The 20,707-nt window shown below is 37.6% G+C and overlaps 1 protein-coding gene across 1 annotated transcript in view; it reads right to left on the bottom strand.

Moving 5' to 3' along the window:
• Nucleotides 1-503: 503 nt before the first annotated feature.
• Nucleotides 504-20,707, bottom strand: part of LOC113065145 (Fc receptor-like protein 5) — a 325,078-nt gene continuing 304,874 nt past the window's right edge. The window contains exons 23-25 of the mRNA XM_026236355.1: nucleotides 2,306-2,392; nucleotides 1,836-1,895; nucleotides 504-574 (exon numbers count right to left, since the gene is read on the bottom strand). Of these exons, the coding sequence (XP_026092140.1) occupies nucleotides 531-574; nucleotides 1,836-1,895; nucleotides 2,306-2,392 (191 nt within the window). The 3' untranslated portion in view covers nucleotides 504-530. The remainder of the gene's footprint in view (nucleotides 575-1,835; nucleotides 1,896-2,305; nucleotides 2,393-20,707) is intronic.

Genomic DNA, 20,707 nt, shown 5'->3' with positions numbered 1-20,707 from the left:
AACTAGAGCCCCAGATACAGATCCCCTGTAAAGACCTTGTCTCAGAGGAGCACCAGGACAAGACCACAGGAAACAGATGATTCTTCTGACTTTGCTGCAGCCTGGAATTGAACTACTGGTTTCGTCTGGTCAGAGGAGAACTGACCCCCCAACTGAGCCTGGTTTCTCCCAAGGTTTTTTTCTCCATTCTGTCACCGATGGAGTTTCGGTTCCTTGCCGCTGTCGCCTCTGGCTTGCTTAGTTGGGGTCACTTCATCTACAGCGATATCATTGACTTGATTGCAAATAAAAACAGACACTATTTCAACTGAACAGAGATGACATAACTGAATTCACTGATGAACTGCCCTTAACTATCATTTTGCATTATTGAGACACTGTTTTCCAAATGAATGTTGTTCAGTGCTTTGGCGCAATGTATTTTGTTTAAAGCACTATATAAAAAAAATAAACGTACTCAAGATTAACAGGATATTGAGTGAAAACGAGCATTTCACCCCCACCTTTAAGCCAGTACATGGGTATGTCCTTTAAGGCTGGAGTTGGACCGTCTGTACTGAGGGATGACTTCTCCCTAAGAAAACAAAGAACTTTCCTGAAATTTACATTTGAACACTCACCTGAATACCCTCCTGCATAAGTAACATGTAGGAGGTTCAATGTTGATTCATTATCAACATTGATTTGCGCAGCTTGTCAGTTAACAATGGTTCTGTGTAGTAACAGCTGTTCTATGTGAAATCACACACCTGATGGAACCGGCTTTACTGATGAGATGCGCATTAATCATCGGCCGACATATATCAGTGTGCAAAGATATTTATACTTATTTGCTCAAGCATCACATTTATGATGACCAAGTCATTCACGCTCATGCTACACACTACCATTGTAGCAATTAGATCTTATTTTATTGTAATAAAGATATAAACAAAAAGTATAGATTACAGAAAAACTAGTTTATAATTATAATTGTGAAAAATTATTATAATTTCTAACTAAGAACAAGAAGCAAGCTACAACAGAAGTCAAAAACTTTTCAAGCAGTTTTAAAATCTAAAGATTAGACTCACATAGAGGTATTCATAGCAATGACATTTTATTAATATAAGAATATTTAAAATTACAGGAAATTACAATATTAAAGCTTAAAAGTGATTATAAGACAAACAAGCAAGCTACAACAGATTTTCCTTTTTGAACAATGAATTTCCATGGTGTCCCATGATTTTTATTAATATTATACACATTTTTTCATATGTTTGTGATTGCTGAATAAGGATTTTTAAAATCATTTTACAGTTAAGCATAGCTACAAAAAAAATAAAAAATAAAAAATAAAACTAATCATCATATACATTTACTTGTAAGACAACTCTTCCAGACATTTAAAAATTGCAAGGTATTTCCAGGTTGTTCATGACTATTTTGCAAATACATTTAAAATTAAGAAACACACAAATAAGGGAAACCTGGTCTCAATCAACAGTAAAATGATGAGCTGCTGCCTCTTATAAAAAATAAAATAAACACTGTTTAGTACTAAAAGATCATCTGTTTTTTTTTTCCAGTGTATAAACCACATGAAGGCTGAAGAAAGAATTGATGAGCCTAAACTCATCAGTGTCCTGGGATTGAAAGTTTCTCCTCCAGCCATTTATTTAACCTGAGCATACGTCACATCACTACATCCAGCTGCTGAAAATGTGTCAATTAATAAAAAAGGCACATTAAAATTTTTGCATATTTAATTTTATTCTTAGATCCTCAACAATGCTTGTTTGCAGTTGTCCGTGGCTCCTTGTGAATTGTGATCTTTTTACTTTGACACTCACCTTGATGGGTTTCCAGATTCAGCTGAGAGTACACAGTGTCTGAACCTTCACTCGTATTACCTGTAAGATAAAAAGAAAAAAAAAACTGTTAATATCACTAGTGACTCTGTGTCCAACAGGGATATGAAATGTGTCATCATATTCTTAAAATCTCTACATCTACAGAGAATTTATTTAAAAAAATATATAATTATTATTACTTTTTTTTAAACAATTATATGTTTGACCAGATTACCTTAAAATATTGTATTGTTATCTGAATGCATTGACCTTTATGGATCAGGCTTATTTAACAATGTTTGTTTAGGAGAATGAAACAGTGAAAAAAGAGAAAAAGTGTTTGTTGCTATTTTGTGTTGTGGGATAAATTATAATCAAATGTGCTTTTTACCGCAGAGGTCTTTAGCTCTGCTGAACATTATTGTCATGATCATTAAATCATAAGAACATTAACTTTTGTTTCAGTTTACCTTTGTTTTCTTTCTTTTTCTTCTGTTTCTCTGTAGATTTGAGCTCAATCTCAGCGTAAGTGAGTTCAGTAAGTCCACTTACAATGTCTACAATGAATAACAGAGAAAAGGATGAGACCTTTATTCGAACTGAATTTGCTCTGCGAATATCAGTGAAATTTAAAACAGGGAGATTTGATTATTTAGAAAAAAACTACTTTTTTAGTAAATGATCAGCCTGACATAATTACCTTCTGTACCTGTGCTTATGTCATTATTAATTGTGGCATCACAAGAGTCATAAATATGAGCAGTTCCTGTAATAAATTAATGCATTTTATTAATTTAAGCCCACAGAAAAATACTGCTTTCATGTTGACACTGATTAAAGCTAAACTCAGCTAAATATGTCATGTGCTATTAACATTATGAATGACATGTGAAATAATTTATGCATTACTGATAATGAAATGAAACTGAATTACATCATATTAAAATGTTACAGTAGTTACACAGATATCACATTACACTTTAGAAGAAGGGGAAATTATTTAGTCTGAGATCTGTCTTGTGAGCTGAAAGTTATTTCTAAGTATCTTCAGTCTCAGCTTGTAAAGATTTATGGTCAAATGATTAATGGGTGAAGACTGACCAGACGTGAGTGTTTTGTGTCCCGCTTCACTCTGGTTCTGCTCTGATGTCTGAATGCTGTTCTTCTGTTGACCGACACGAGAGAGAGACTGAGATCTTCCACCTAGACAAACAGAAACTGTTCAGGACAATATTTTGAGGAAACAAAAGGCTTTAATTTCCTTTAAGCATACATGAATTTGCTAATTTGTAATAGTCTATATTAGGAGTAGTACCTGCTCAGCTGAAAACTACCCAAAAACCCTTTAAAGGTCCCGTTCTTCGTGATCCCATGTTTTAAACTTTAGTTAGTGTGTAATGTTGTTGTTAGAGTATAAATAATATCTGTAAAATTCAAAAGGTCAAAGTTCAATGCCAAGCGAGATATTTGATTTAACAGAATTCACCTACATCGAACGACCCGTTCGGACAAAGCCCTCTAGTTCCTTCAGTAATGACGTCACTAAAACAGTTTTTTGACTAACCTCTGCCCACATGAATACACAAACAGGGGGCGTGGTCTTGAGAAGGAGGAAGGAAGAGAAGGAAGAGCTGCGTTTGTGTTTGTCGCCATGTTGTTTAAACGCTGTTATTTTCATCTCAGAGTCCAATCATTTTTGATTGGGCTTCCCAGGAACGCTGTACTTAGAGATTAATGGCTACAATTTATGTTTAACTCAGTTCCCGAAAATTATAATCCACATGTAAAACTATGTGCAGCAGATTTTGCTGAGGACAGCTTCCTCAATCTCAATCAGTTTAGTGCTGGACTCGCACAAAGATTATTCTTGAAAGAAGGAGCAGTTCCCTCTTGGTCTGGAGAAGGCATTGTTTATGGACCACAACCGGTAAGTGTATTTTATTATTTAAGTTGGTGCGTTTAACAGTTTCTGTGACTTATCACACAAAGGGCAATGCTGTTTAGCTTTATTAACTAGATGTTAGGGCAATAGGGCCCATCTCGTCAGTAAAAACGGCCCTGTGATTATAAGTACATCTCCAGCACATGCGTTCTTTTACTCTCTATGGTTCAGATCAGGATTGCCAGGTTTTCAAAATAATTCCTTCCCATTTGCTTCTCAAAAACTAGCCCAATCGTGTTTCCAGGAAAGCTGGTGTCGAATCACAACACAGGAACGACTGGCACAATCAGAACTCGTTACGTGAGGAGGGACTTTATAGAACAAGGAAGTCATCAGCCCGTTTTTATGTATTAAAAATACTGTGTTTTTTTACACGCGAAACATGAACACATGTTATATTGTATACACTGTTACACTGTAAACACAATCAAAGCTTCAAAAAAACGCGAAAAACAGGACCTTTAAAATCAGTCAAAACACAGGTTTTGTCAGTTTGGGAGACCGGTTAAGATCAGATAACCAGCTGCTGAAGGACAACAGGTCACAAGTTTAGGAAATGTGTAACTGAATTTTAATCTGGCAGAAGATGAACCTTTGTTGTTTCTGTAGCACCACAGCAGGACCAAGATGACAATGATCAAAACTGTGAGTCCAGCAGTCACTCCAACTATCACAGGATTGAGATCAGATCCTGATGTTCTGGAGGAAGCTGAGATCAACACATTGTACAGTCATATTAGTGCTGTATATTACACAGAAACATTTCAATAGTGTTTACAGTTCCTACTCTCACCTGTGACTGAGATCCAGCTCTTGGGTGACTCTCCTTTCTCTCTGTGTTTGCAGGAGTAGAAACCCTCGTGTGACTTTGAGACATTAGAGAGGATCATCTCTGTAGTTTGACTCTGGATGAGTGTCCCATCTTTATAGAAATCAGCTCTGAGGTTTGGTGGAGTTGAGTATTTCTCTAAACAGCGTAGAGTCAGAGTCTCTCCTTCAGTCACAGGATGAACAGGACTCTCCAGAATCACAACAACTACAGAAACAGAGCAAACATCTACTGATGAATAGTAAGAATCAGTGTGGTGACAATAATAATAATAATAATAATAATAATAATAATAATAATAATAATAATAATAATAATAATAATAATAATGCATTTAATTTAGAGGTGCATTCAAAACACTGAACATCTTAAATGACAATCAGAAATGTGAACAGAAGTGAATCCGTGCCGGGCAAGAATTATGCAAATTGTGTGATGTTCTAGTAATTTTGAGACCTAACCCAAATAGGACAGTTACAATAATCTATACAATAATAATACCAATAATACATATTCTCTGAACAGTTCTGGTTAAACTGAGAATCACAATGATTTTATTTTATTGTTTAAATGACAAAACTAAGAGGTTGAGCATTGGTTTATTATTCAAAGGGTTAATAGTTTTGTGGACTTGTTGTCATTTAGGATAAGATCACATGGGTGAATGAACTGAGATCACAGTCTATTTATATCTGAATCATAAAATGAGGTCTTTGTGAACTGAATAAACACAGAAACACAGACTCACGGTGTACAGTGATATTAACAGGATGAGTTTTCTCTCCAGATTCAGACTCACACCAGTACACTCCAGTGTCACCTGTGAAGGTGTCTCTGATTGTACACGTAGATCCTGTTTGTGATCCCCACAGAGATGATGAACAATCTTCCAGCCGTCCCCATTCATCTGTGTATCTTCTCACTCTCCACCCACCAGAGTTACTCTGCTCCTCACAGCTCAGGGAGAGAGAGACAGATGTGAAGTGTTGAGTTCTGCTGGGACTGACGATCAGAGAGACTGGAGGAGAAACACCTGAGAAGACAATTACAACTACACTTCAGAAATCAACTCAAGACACTTTTATTGATTTAACACTTCACACAGCCTAAATAAAGTCACGTGTGGCCAAGTACTGTATGGAGACTCAAACTCAGAATTTGTGCTCTGCATTTAACCCATCCAAGTGCACACACACAGCAGTGAGAAGTGAAAACACACACACACACACACACACATATATACACACACACACACACACACATATACACACACACACACACAGCAGTGAGAAGTGAAAACACACACACACACACACACACACACATACACACACACACACACACACATATACACACACACACACACAGTAGTGAGAAGTGAACACACACACACACACACACACACACACATACACACACACACACACACACATATACACACACACACACACAGTAGTGAGAAGTGAACACACACACAGTAGTGAGAACTGAACACACACACACACACACACACAGTAGTGAGAAGTGAACACACACACACACACACACACACACACACACTCACACACACACACACACACACACACACACGCACACACACACACACCCACACACAGTCAGGGCCGGCCCAAGTCTTTATTGGGCCCTAAGCTGAATTTTATAATACATCTGATTATTGTCAATACATGATTATTTGCACACTATAAATCTGACACACTCATAATTGATTATTTGTTGTCGTACCATTTATTTATTTTTATTTATTTATTTATTTTACTTTCTACGATTTTTAATTGTTTAACATTTAAATATTTAACATTCAAAGTCTTACAGTACTAAGTGGAAACTTAATGTGGTGTACTGAAAAGTTGCTAAATAAACCAGCAGACAATGTATTTACAGAACAGAATGATATTTTGACAACTTACATGCAAGTTATTTAACACAGCAGCAAGTCATCTGTAAAAAAACAATAACTCTTAATCTATAACTAGCTAATGTAGGCATACAAGTATTGTAATATAAGAGCAAAGACCCCAAAGGTAGATAATGTTGAACTGTTATCAGTACCAAGTTTATGAAACACACACACACACACACAAAACACTGCCCTTTACCCACTGTTCATCTATAGTGTACAATTTTTAAACACTTAAAATATTCTGAAGCATATGCAGTAAAATTCACTTTAAAGGTTCACTTTTCATAAAAAAAAAAAAATGTGTCTCTTGGTGGGAAACCAAAGACTTTTAGAATGGAAATGAAATTATAACCAAGAGATGATATCAGAGATTTTCACTCATCAGCCTAGTTGCCATTTCCACTTTTTTGTCACAACTTGCTATTTGCCTTAATATAAATTGACTGTTAAAGACGATTTCAAGGGCAACAACATAAACAAACGTTACTGCGCATGAGCGCTTTTGTGGACCTAACTTAACTTCCGGTAGACTCCAAATAGAATCAATAACAACAGCCAAGTCCCTCTAGAGTAGATATTTTTTGATAACAAACAAAATGTTTGCTGTGTGGATCAGGCGGACTTAATGAAAATTCAAATTCATTATTTGCCAGCAGGAGATGTTTTAAAGCATAGACATAAAGCGCCAGAAATAAAGGTTTCCCCAGTAACAGCTGTAAACAAAGCAGAGCTGCTACGCTCATACGCTGCTTTATCGGGCATATAACATGCAAGTCTTCTTTCTGAAATACAGCGATATAAAAACACCTGTGCCTCGCTTTAATATTTAAACATATAAATGTAAGGAATTATTATTATTAAACGTGCAGTACGTAACGTTACTCATGTTTATTCAATGAAGCCTTTTTGAAAATCCATCAGTTTTAAAATTGTGGGGAGTCTCCAACAATAAATAAATTTATGGGAAACACATCCCGCAGCACAACCACCTGAGCCCAATTTCAGTCTACTCATCACTCATTGTTACTCTGAATTTACTCAGCGTCTCTTCATGCACAGCTCTTTTTTGACACCAGCTTGTCAGATATTTCGCTCGTTATCCCTGTCAATCATGGCAATGATTTCGTGGATTCACTCGCTTCTTTTTTTCCACTAACGTTTGTCATTCCTAAACCATTATTCGTGGACAAACAAAATCTTCTTTAATTTTGAAATGGATTATGTGAGAAACCTTCTTTCTTGTTATAATGGGAAGAATTAGTTTTTAGAATTAGTTTAGAGTGAATTCTGACTAACCAATAAACACCTCTGATCTGATTATGAACTGATTTGTGCAGGATGTGTCGCTGTGGAAATAAGATGATACATATAGAATTTTACTTATTTAATATGAATTATTTAATTATCTGCACACACCCGGAGCAGTGGGCATCAGGGCCAGCTAACATGAGGGCTAGACGGATTGAGGGGGACTGATCATGCCAGTAAGCAGCTATGAGGTCACCGAGGTCTGGACCTCTGTATTTTTACTGAGGTGTACTTTGTGAAATAATTGTCTAATATTGTATTAACTCTTCCTTCATGCAGTAAAGAACTTGTACAGCACCAAGATCAAACTTAAGCCTCCACATCTGAGCTGCCTTTAGTCATCGCTCGTCAATGTCAACTTCAGTTAGCGGCTGTAAAGTATAAATATACAAAGATATAAGTAGACAAACATTTCATGTTTGACAACTGTTTTTTTGAAAGCTTGTAATATCCCCAATAGTTTGTCTGTGTTTGCATGTGTGTGTGTGTGTGTGTGTGTTTGTGTAATGAATGGATACATTCTGTGAATGCATTAAACTTTATTAAATGTATCTTTCTGGGTAGACTTCAGTAAAATAACTTGTTTAATAAAGTAATTCATAAAACATAAATTTCAGTCAAGCGTTTGTTTACTTTGTTCGATGAAAATGAAAATGCTATCAATCAAAGCAGAGAGATGGTATTAACAAATTATAAACTGCCCACTGACATTTTTATATTTTCATTCAAATATTTGGCTTTCAATTGTTTCCTCTTGACATGCAAACTATAAGGCAGTCAAAATGGATAAAAAACTCCTCCCGACATGATTGGCTTGCTGTGGAGGAAAGGACAAGTAGAGAGGATTGGCCACCGGGAGCACCCAAGCTTTTACTGGTGTGCCAATTGCCGAAATCACACCTCGTCCCCACAATTTAGTATCTGTGCTATTTCAGTCCAAAAGATATGATGGATAAAAAATGTCTTTCTATTTGTTTACACTAGTGTTGTTGATATTGTTTAATCCCCTTTACTGTAGCACATGAGAAACAAACAAACACTAAAAGCCGAGCGATGAAATGAAACTAAGGCCCAGTCCCAATTCTACCCCTTAGCCCTTCCCCTTTCCTGTCTCGATTCTCTTTTGGTTGGAGGGGTAGGGGTAAGGGGAAGGGCCACATAGCCCTTCAAACGAAGATTTTTCGTATGAATTATCTTGGCAACATGGCTGCTACAGCGAACAAAAAGACACATAAATGTAAGCTTTTTTTGGCATAAATAAAGATTTTAACGAAACGTAATCATTTGTTTTATGTTACATTCAGTTGTGAGTTCATATTATTGGTCAAGTTACTCAAATAAATGTTTGCAAAAATCACTAATATTTATAAAAATCGATAATATCATTACAGACTGCATGATAGTGCCACAGCATATGTCTGATCAGGGCCACAACTGCCGTAGACGAATCCCCCAATAATTAGAAATCGCTAAACCATTTTCTCAAATATTGCCTAGTCGAGAGAGAAAGAGAGAGAGAGAGAGAGAGAAAGAGAGAGAGAGAGAGAGAGAGAGAGAGAGAGAGAGAGAAATGTATGTTGTTTGTATTCGCATTTGTGCGTTTCTCTTTTTAGAGTGAGTTTACTTCAAAAAAGCAATTTTATCCTCTCGCTGCTGGAAAATATAATGTAGCGATTCAGTATTAAACTGTATTTAATAAAAGTCGTGGGGCAGCGTTGACAAGTTTATTTTCTCCTGGATGTGTTTGCTGCATGATTTCCGAAATGTCTGTGCGTCAGTAAGCAGCTCATTAATACAGAACCATAATTAAAGGCTCTAATGCACACCAGCACACCAGTATGTGTGTGTATTGTAAGAGCTAGACAACGAATGATGATGTGTGACGTGGTAACGGTGTCCTAATCCTTAGGGGAATATGTTCACCTCTACCCCTTGGGTGTAAGATAGAATTGGGATTGGGCCTAAGTGTCTCATTCATTCTGTGTTCAGTCTGAACTCACCAGTGACCCACAGTAGCTGTGTGTTGCTGATGGTTGAGTTATATGCTGGTTTTCCTCTCTCTGCTCTGCACACATAAACTCCTGTGTGTTTTAGATCAGCAGAACTGACAGTGTAGTGTCCTCCAGCTCCTCTGCTGCTGTCTGAGAGACGATTATAAAGATTGCTGTTGCCTGTATGAAGTGAAAATGTGCAGTTAGCTCAAGAAATGAGAGTCGTATAAATGACCATTGTTGGTATAATCAGAGTATTCAGAATGATTCAATATTTTAATCTCTCTGTTTGTTTATGAAGTCAGTTTATTCAGATGTTACATCATGAAGCACATTATATCTTACCTGATGAGAGAGTTTGAGTGAACCAGCTGAATGTCCAGCCTGTAGAGGAACCATTAACCTGACAGATCAGAGTCACTGAATCTCCTTCAGTCAACCACTTCTGTGGAGAAACACTTAACACTGCTCTGGGAACTGAAACTGAGAAATCACTCATTAATAACATGTTAAACTTGTGTGTGTATGTGAAGAGATGATCAATCTCACCTGATACTGTCAGTGTAACATCATCACTGCGGAGTGATGTTCGTGGTCCTTCACTCTCTGCTCCATAACAGGAGTATTCACCTGCATCAGACTCAGTAACAGAACTGAATGTGTGTTCCTGTAGTTCACTGAAAACATGGCCTGAACTGTCTTTATACCAGCTGTACTGCCAGCTAGTGACTCCTTCACTATATACATCACATCTGAGAGTGACTGTCTCTCCTCTGAACACATGTTGAGCAGGTTTGATGCTCACTCTGGCTTTTGGGTTTTCTGTACAATGACAACAATTCACAATAAAAATAACATACTGCTTCCACTGTGTGAACAGATACTTGAGTCTAAAACACACATAAATCAGATGAGACTGAAGTGTTGTTCTTTATTGCTGTAATAGTAATTTATGAAAGATCTGTCAATATACAATCATTGAGGATTTGGAAACATGAGTTTTGAAAGTTTTCCAACAGAAGATGATCTTGTCTCATGTTTAGATTTTGATTTCACAGAGAATATAAGAAACATATCTGCTGGTTTTGATAGACTGATCTTGTCACATTTCAGATTGTCACATGAATAATTCAATTTGTTAAAGGATTTAAGTAATTTCTCAACTGGATTGTAAGTTACTGTAGAATCAGTCGTATGTCATGAAATATATGAATCAAATCGACTCACCTTCAGTTTGTTGAGAGAAGATGTTTGAGATCAGCACTAAAAACACAAAGACAAACCTCATTACAATGTGAACATTGAGCTGATAATTATAAAGATTAACTGGTCTGTATATGTGTCTAGATAAACATGAAATCATCTGACTGGTATTTTATAGATTTGATCACAGCAGAGAAGTGTTTAGGGAACTTCACTCCAGCAGTCTGATCACGAGCAGAAGAATAAAGACAAACTCTTACTAACTGTGAACTAGTGAATATTACAACAACAGCAACAATAACTGTAAAACAAACCAACAGAACTGATTCAACAGCATTACACATCACAAAACTGAATCACTGAGCAAACACACTGATCTACAACACAACAGAGAGCATTTCTCTTTCACAAACAGCACTAACTGCACACTTCCTCTCTCAAACTCATCTTTCACTCATATTTGAATCTATTGAAAACATCATATATCATGAACTACAGCTGGATTTGAAACTCTGAGATCAGACAGAAAAGACATAAATGTAGAAACACAAAAACACTTGATCATTTACATCATATAATAACTATTCCACTGAAACACATTAAGAGAGAATAATACTCACAGAGCAGAAGAGGAAGTGGACTGAGCTCCATACTGACTGAATGATGTCAGACGCTTAAAGACACAGAGTGTGTTAAAGCCTCAAGACTTCCTCAAACCTGTGGTCAGATCTTGAGAAACATCAGATTAAAGACACACAAGTGTACCTCATGTGTTACAGAAGATCTTTGATAAAAGTTACGAAAAAAAAAGGCTCACAAAACTAGAGGTTTCGATTTTCTGATACACACATTTACACACCTACATTTCAGAAGCGTGCGCGTCGGGCTTTCACAGCGGCAAATGCTTTGATTGTGTCCTCGAGTTTAACTTGTACTTCTGAGATAATTTTTTATCAGTTTAAGCTTTGAGAAACTGCGTTCTCCAGAGCTCACAGTGAAGGGGACAGTGAGAAGCACTCTCAATGCTACAGAAGATTTTAGATACACCGTCTGGTCCACCTGGACATGTCATCAGTGATGTAACCTAGGATCACGGGGGGGTTTCGGGTCTTTCAACAATCAGACCCCCTCCCCTAGGCAACCCAGCCAGGGTGATCAGGTCCCAGCTTATCTCCAGGTAGCGCTACTACCCTACACGCCATACCTCTCCTCTCCTGATCCACAGCCACCTTGATGCTACTTCTGCAGCATCAGTGGCCAACTTGATGGCCCTTCGCTTGCTCGCCCCTGTGATGCCAAGCATTTTTTAGGCCCTGCAAAGGGATTGGCCCACAAACCCTCGACATCCCACTTCAACAAAACTACAAACTACAAAAACATTTGGAAAAATTTATTCCATCCCTTTTTCACAAATGAATTTAAGTGCATCCAGTGGCTTAGATCCAGCAACCAGGCGTCTGCCCAAAGCAGTCAGCTCTTCAAACAGTTCAACAAGTCTTTACCAGTCCTAAGCAATCCTGAAGAACTATTGTATTCTCCTTTTCTTTGAGAGATGCGATGTCATATAAAAATCCAAATACGGGCCCATTGTCTAAGCAGCGAAAAGCGATCTTCCACGGAGGCAATTGTACTCATGACCAGATAATTTTATTAGTTTTTACATTTTTGAATATACATTAAAGTATTTATGCATAAATGCGTGCATATAGAAAAACTAATAGGGCGCTGCCGGGCGCGGATTTTTATTCAAAATGTAAAGGTTTTTTTTTTATTTTTTTTATACTAAAAAAAAATCTGTTGATATAAGTGTGATAATTGTAACCTAATGTGAAACAAACAAATTAATTAATAATTCTCTCTCTCTCTCTCTCATCTCTCATCTCTCTCTCTCATCTCTCTCTCGGCTTCTCTCTCTTTCTCTCTCTCTTGCCGCCCTGGCTGAGCTGCCGCCCTAGGTGGGTGCCTAGTTCGCCTATAGGCACGCGCCGACCCTGTTTACATGACAATAAAGTGAACAACAACAGCTTCCTCCCTCACTGGCTAGTGTAGTGGAGATGAATAGAACAAGCCAAAACATCAACCTACCGGTATTTCTATTCTGCCAGGCCTCTGACACTGATATATTTGTATCTGTGAACACAGTTTAATATTCATACACCAAGGCCAGGGATGAGGATATGTACCTAAAACCTTCAAACTGGCTGTTATTAAGCCTCTCATTAAAAAAAAAAAAAAAAAAAAAAAAAAAACTTAACTTGATACTACAGAGTTAGTTAATTACAGACCTCAAATCTTAAATCTTCATTTTCTGTCAAAAATACTCGAAAAGGCAGTTTACTCTCAGCTACGTTCCTTCGGAGAGAGAAATGGTATCTGTGAGGATTTCCAGTCAGGATTTAGACCGTATCACAGTACTGAGACTGCTCTCATCAGAGTTACAGATGACCTGCTCTCTCTGTTAGTGTAACTGGATCTGAGCTCTGTGTTCAACACTAATCGACCATAGGTTTGGGCCGATAGAGGATGCCATCTTCTGACATCATGATCCCTCCACATCTCCACTTCCACAATCCACACATCCCAGTCCAGTATCCTAAAGGGAATAAATAGCCTAAGAGATGGGAGATTAAAAAAAAAAATACATTTCCAATATTTTTTTCTTGCACTCATATAGTTGGGTAGACTACACTGGTCACTGTATGTTTCACACTGTTGATTGTGTAGTGATGCAGTTGGAAAAATCTGAAGAAAGAAATAACTGACATCAGACAAGTATCAATATTTAACTGAGAGAATGATGTGAAAGAGGAAGTAATAAGAGATAGAATACATTTAAGCATTAAGTTTGCATTAAGACGCATTACTAAAAATTTCTAGTTGATGTTGTCGAGATGGCAAATAAACCACGTGCAATGTGAGGAGAAGCTCATACCGGTGGGTTTCAGATCTAGTTTTTTTAGTGCTTCTTGCAGAATGATAAATGCTAGTTAAACTAAACACATCATAATTGTAATTTAATTTAAATGTCAATGTCATCTTTCATTCTTGGTTAATACAGTTTTTTTTTTTTTTTTTCACCTAAATTTGACATACTCAAATTTAAATGTTTGCCCTATACACATACAATGGAGCAAATATATATTTAATTTGAAAGAAAACCCTTTGAACTACAAAATATTATATATGTTTTTTTTTTTTCTTTTCTTTAATATCTGTTATTCAGGTTCTGTAAGGTCCAGCTCTTTTGTTTGATGCCACTAGGTGCCACGAAAAAATAAAAATCTTTCAAATAAGCCTCTAAACAGGGGTTATTGGATTAGTGAAGCATCTATAAGTGCCATTTAGAGTTTTCTTTGCAAAAACAGACTTTATAAATCATAATAACCCCAAAATCCTATTGCACTATGTACCATAAGCACTTTTTTAGATTTTTGATTGAATTATGTTACCTTTTAGTAGTAATATACAAAATGGCATAAATGAGTTGGACCAAATTTCACATTTTGAGTTTTCCACAATCAGTTTAATTCTTTCAGGAGACACAAGACTGTATAAATAATAAAATATATCTGATCTATCACAATCTAAAATAGAATCCACATCCTTCAGCTTTAAATCATTCCACTGATGTGTATTCTGTATTGGTCTACTCTTTTGACAAGTGATTGTCACACAATCAAATAATACATAGTCAAATTTCTGAGAATGAGAGCTTTCTTGTGATATATGACTTGACTGTTTTGTGTAAATATATAAAATACACATTCTTAGGAAACTTTATTCACAGTCATTAGGTTAATATTCGTGTGTGGGATGATTACATTTCTAAGCATAATTATCCACCTTTATGTATCATAAAAATACATTAAAAAAAATCTCTTAGCTTTCAAATGAACCCATATATGGTCTGATACCATATTAGAAAGGCTATGTAAATGAACCACACACATTTTTAACAATATTTTGTACCTGTATCCAGGTCTGCAGAGCTAATAAAGTTTATTAATAAAGTGTAATACAAATAAAAATAAAATAAAAAATAAAAATGTATTCCAGTTTTTCTCAGTTGCTTAGACAGTAAAATGCATCATTCAAGCCAAATGTGACAAGCACAAAACACATTTTGTAAAATATTTCTCAGGAACTATCAAAGCTATTCTTGTGTTTCACAACTCTATTCAGCATTTGACACCATGTCTTCCTGTTGAGCAGTGTTCACAAACCATTAATGCCACCAAAGCCTGTGGTTCTCACCATGTGTACGCTAACATGCAGCATTTCCACACTGCAGTCAGAACCACAGGATGAGTAAAAAAAGAATCACATGTGAATTCATTGGCTATGAATACAACAACAAGAAACAACTCAAGAATTGTTTAAAATTGCATAGTCTTCTTTTTGACGGCATACTAACTGTATAAAATTTATGTTGATTACAGTAGCATTTTGTTCCAAAGAGCAAAACAATGAATACTTGACATTGTTAACGGAGATGATGATTTTGCAATTGTACCGTCTTGATCAATGCTTAATTTGCTTTAAACTGATGTTACCTGATTAGTAATAATGCTTTTGCTTAAGTACAAATATGTAAACCAATTATTAATGCTGTATGGAAAATGTAATGTGTGACTTCACTAACATTAATAAAACCGCTGACTGATTTAGAGTAGAAACACATATGTATTAGAAATAGTTTTTTATGATAAATGGAAAATGTAGTAGTTAAGGTGTATGTTACAGACGGTTAAGAGACGAACAAGAGGAAAAAAGGCTCAAAGATACTGAAAAAAATGAAAGCGCAGTAAACAACTGAAAGCCTTGGAGAAGGACTTGGCAGCAGTCCAGGTGATGACATCAGAAGAACCAGCGTTCGGCGTCTACGTATAAAAGACTGAGAGAGAGACTCGACGGACGGATTATTTTACTTTTATATAACTTTTTTTTAACTTTTAAACTTATATTATATTATTGACAAGTTATTGTCTACCAGAGTAGTAATTTAAGAGCCGTAAGCAAGAACTGACCGCAGGGAAGTCTTCTGAGTAAATTGTAAGTACTTTCAGAATGCTTATAGTTTAGTCCAGATTAGACTTTCCTTACCTACCTGAGAATAATAAATAAAAAGGTAAAAGGTGTATGGATAAGGAGACACCATAAAACAACATGTAAAACCTGATTTGCTGAAGAAAGTGGTCAAAGTTCATTTGCAAAACTGTTTTACTTATGCCTGTCTTGATAATAAAATAACCATCTAATCATGATTATTTGATCTAATTGTGGTTGTTTCAGACAACCGTGATTATTGTGCTTTTTATATGACACAAGAAGAGAACCAGTTTGGTTTTTATGCACTATATAGCTTATTTCATCTGAAGTCTTTCAATACCTTAATGTGAGGGACAGAATTGTATTTACATTGTTAAATTTAAGTTTACAGAAATTGATCTCCCTTCTGCTGCAGCCGTCAGTCATTCTCCGCTCAGCATTCAAACAGCACGTCACAACCAGTTATGACAGTCACTAGTGTAAAACGCTCTCTAAAAGATGATATGTTGCTATTATAATACTTGATGTGTAGATAAAGTCTGGGGATTTGCATAAAATTACTGGAGTTTATTGATTGCTCTCTCAAGAACATCATTCTGCACCCTAGATGTGCAGAAGCGCTTTGACTCCATGTTGCTTCAAGTGCACCATTCTGCACCCTGGATGTGCATAAGAGCTTTGTGCCACTCTGTTTAAAGCTTTTCATATTATTAAAATTTCGCACACAAGAAGATTATTAGAAGTTTTTATTTTTCTCATGATTTCTATTTTATTTTCATAAACGTATTTTGTAAGAATACAAATATTTAACAGAATAATCATATTTAAATTGTATAATGTGCACCAAATATTTTCTTCAAGATATTATTTTGCTGTATAATGTATAATTTTAAGGGATAAATAAGTTGATTTTAAATTTCATGGCATCAACACATCTCAAAAAAGTTGGGACAAGGCCATGTTTACCACTGTGTGGCATCCCCTCTTCTTTTTATAACAGTCTGGAAACGTCTGGGGACTTGAGACAAATTGATCAAGTTTAGGAATAGGAATGTTGTTCCATTCTTGTCCAATACAGCCTTCTAGTTGCTCAACTGTCTTAGGACTTCTTTGTCGCATCTTCCGCTTTATGATGCACCAAATGTTTTCCAGATGTCTAAGCTGCCCATGCAACACTCACTCATGCAACCCCATTCCATCAGAGATGCAGGTCTAAACGGAGCGCTGATAACAACTTGGGTTGTCCTTATCATCTTTAGTCCGGATGACATAGCGTCCCAGTTTTCCAAAAATAACTTCAAATTTTGGTGCGTCTGAGCACAGAACAGTTTTCCACTTTGCCACATTTTAAATCATGTTTAAAATCAAAAAGTCATGTTTAGATATGGCTTCTTTTTTGACGGCAACGGCAAATGGCACAGTGGATTGTGTTCATCGATAATGTTTTCTGGAAGTATTCCTGAGCCCATGTTGTGATTTCCATTATAGTAGCATTGCTGTATGTGATACAGTGCCATCTAAGAGCCCGAAGATCACGGGCATCCAGTATGGTTTTACAGCCTTGACCCTTACGCACAAAGATTGTTCCAGATTCTCTGAATCTTTGGATGATATTATGCATTGTAGATGATGATTATCTCTTAGCAATATTTCTCTGAGAAACTCCTTTCTGATATTGCCCCACTATTTTTCGCTGCAGCATTGGGGGAATTGGTGATCCTTTGCCCATCTTGACTTCTGAGAGACACTGCCACTCTGAGAGGCTCCTTTTATACCTGAATGTAGTGTGACGTAAAGAGTTTCTTGCGCTCAAGTGGGCCATAGCTGAAAAATTTCGAGAATACCTGTTGGGAAACCGGTGTGTAGTGTTCACCGACAACAACCCCCTCAGTCACCTTACTTCTGGTAAGTTGGGGGCAGCTGAACAGCGTTGGGCCGCTCAGTTGGCCTCGTTTGACTTTGAGGTTAGGTATCGTTCCAGTCATAGTAACTAGAATGCTGATGCACTTTCTAGGCAAAACCCGACGTGGAGTGTGGAAGGGGAACAGCTGACAGTGGGGGGTTGTATCCCAGCACTAGTAAGAACTGCCACTAAGGTAGAGCTAATGGCACCCGCATGTCTTGCCGCTATTACAGTTTTGCCAGGTTATGTGGCTACTGATTTACGTGCATTGCAAGAGGAGGATCCGGATATTCAAGTGGTGTTTAGGTTCTGGGGCCAAGAGGTACCATTGGCTGGAGAAGAGCAGCAACAGCTCTCTAGACCAAGTAAGATTCTATTGCGTCAGAAAGACCGACTAGAGAAGCAGAATGGGGTACTGTACTGTAGGATGTTCTGCCCCAAAGGAGGTGAGGAAAATTTACAGCTGGTTTTACCAGCCGCTTTGAGAGCTGAGGTCCTCCCCCAGCTCCATCAGCAACATGGGCATCAGGGCATTGAACGCACAACAGAACTGGTACGCCAACGATGCTACTGGCCAGGTATGTCATCAGTGGTGGCGGAATGGGGTCGGCAATGTGAGCGCTGTCAGGTAGCTAAAGATACTCAGCCATTAGCGTGGGGGTTTATGGGTCAAGTGTTGGCTGCAAGACCCAATGAAATGGTGGCCATTGATTTTATGGTGTTGGAACCAGCCCGTTCGGGACATTAAAATTTCCTGGTCATGACCGATGTATTCGGTTAATACTAGTAGTCTCATGACAGAGTATGAGGAGCTGCCTGGGGATGAGGAGGAATACTTATGGGTTGTTGTGTCACATGTCCCACAGGTCAATGCAGCCCCGGTAGGCAGTGCTTCACCCCTTGAAGTGGGTGGATCAGTGCAAGAGGACTTGACATACTTGGGACTGGATGGGGCTGGTGCTACTACGGGGTTAGGCCTTCCAGTTGTACCGGCGACTGCATTGCCGAGTCAGAGTGCAGATAGAGAAGTGCGGCGTACTACATGAGCGACAGCGGGGCAACACCCCAATCTTTATCGGCTCCCTAGGGCGGTGGTGGCGGACGCTGGGGTCTTGGGATTACAAGCAGTGTTTCCGCCTGGTTTAGACCATGTAATTAAAAGTTTTTCCTCACAGTCGGGTCGACGAAGCAAAAGGTGGGGGAAGATTGTAGTGTGTGGGTGACGTAAAGATCACTCATTGGTTATGTTAAATTAGGAAGTGCGTATTTAAATGGGTTGTGCCAGTTGGGTGATGCGATGGGTTGTAATACCTGCCCTATTGGTTTGTTATTTCCGGCTCGACGTGCTGCAGGAGAAAAGGTATATGTAAGTGTTTGCGTTTGATCTGTTTGCTGGGGATATGACTATAAATATTATTTGTTGGCGCTGGTATAGGCTGGTAGCATGCGAATGAGTTGGACCACTTTGATGTGCCGCTAGTTTGGGGTTGGCCGGTTGTTTAATCAGGTGAGTGTCTGAGTGGTGAGTGTATCTTTGCAGGGTTCTGTGGTGATGCCGGTAGTGGTGGCTGTACACCAGCTGCAGTTCATCTACAAAAGGGAAATCGTCGTCTGTGGCTGGGCATTACATCTGGTGGTAGCGCGAACAGCGCGGTCAGCGCTGTTGTCTCACCCGGATTTTAAGTGTTTCTTTTTTTTCCTTTTTGTTTCCAGTCTACCTGGTTGGGGTTTGTTTGCCTAAAAATGCAATGGTGAATTTAATTGTCTAGTTCCTTATTTTGGTTTTCTGTTCTGTTATTTGTGTTATTTTCATTTATCCGTTTTATTGAATAGTTTGATTTATTTTGATTATTATATTTATTATATTATTATATGCTGGGTTTGGGTTGTGGAAGTCCAGCTGATTATTCCATCTTGATTTAATTAATTCTTGTTTTGTATTATGTTGATCGTGACATTGGTTATTGTATTGTTTGCTTACTTTTGCATTTCTATGCAGGAGCCGAGGGTCACTGAGGCGGGTGCTCTAGGGCTGTGGTAGTTGGGTCTACCGTTCACTTAAGATTGGTGTTTTTCACCGGTGTGGTGTGAATATTGAGTGGAGTTTATTTTTGTTTTTCTTTGGAGGTCACTTCCAGCCAGAGGTGCCTGGAGTATATGTCTTTCAGCCCTGTATGGTTGTGTTGATGAATGTGTTATTTTTAATTTTTATTTTTTTTGTGACTTACCATTGCTGTCTCTTGACCTTTTTTGTGTTTTCTTTTTTTCCAATTCTTGTGGGTTCCGTTACAATTGAGTATTCTGTATACTGCTCCTCTGATAGGGTGATTGTTATAATGTACTTGCAGTAGGTTAAGTAAAGTGTTTTTTTTTAGAACCCATGACTCTAGTCATTTGCTGTCTAGTTATTTGCTGATAACGAACCTGTGTGCTTTGAGTACCTAAAAGCTGGTGGCTGGTAATATATTTTTAGGGTGTAAAGTCCCTAGATGGCGTAGTCGACAACCAAAATTATATCAATAGCCTAATTATTTCTGTAGTCTAGGCCGATTCCTGTCTTGCTGGTACGCGTTCGGTCACACAATCATTTTGCCAATTGACCTAATAAGTTGCTAATTGGTCCTCCAACTGTTCCTTATATCAAAATTTTACTTTTCTGGCCTCTTATTGCTACCTGTCCCAACTTTTTTGGAATGTGTAGCTCTCATGAAATCCAAAATGAGCCA

Source organism: Carassius auratus, chromosome 47 (assembly GCF_003368295.1).
Source record: "Carassius auratus strain Wakin chromosome 47, ASM336829v1, whole genome shotgun sequence".
Taxonomy (NCBI): Eukaryota; Metazoa; Chordata; class Actinopteri; order Cypriniformes; family Cyprinidae; genus Carassius; species Carassius auratus.
This window is presented reverse-complemented; position numbering and strand designations above follow the sequence as displayed.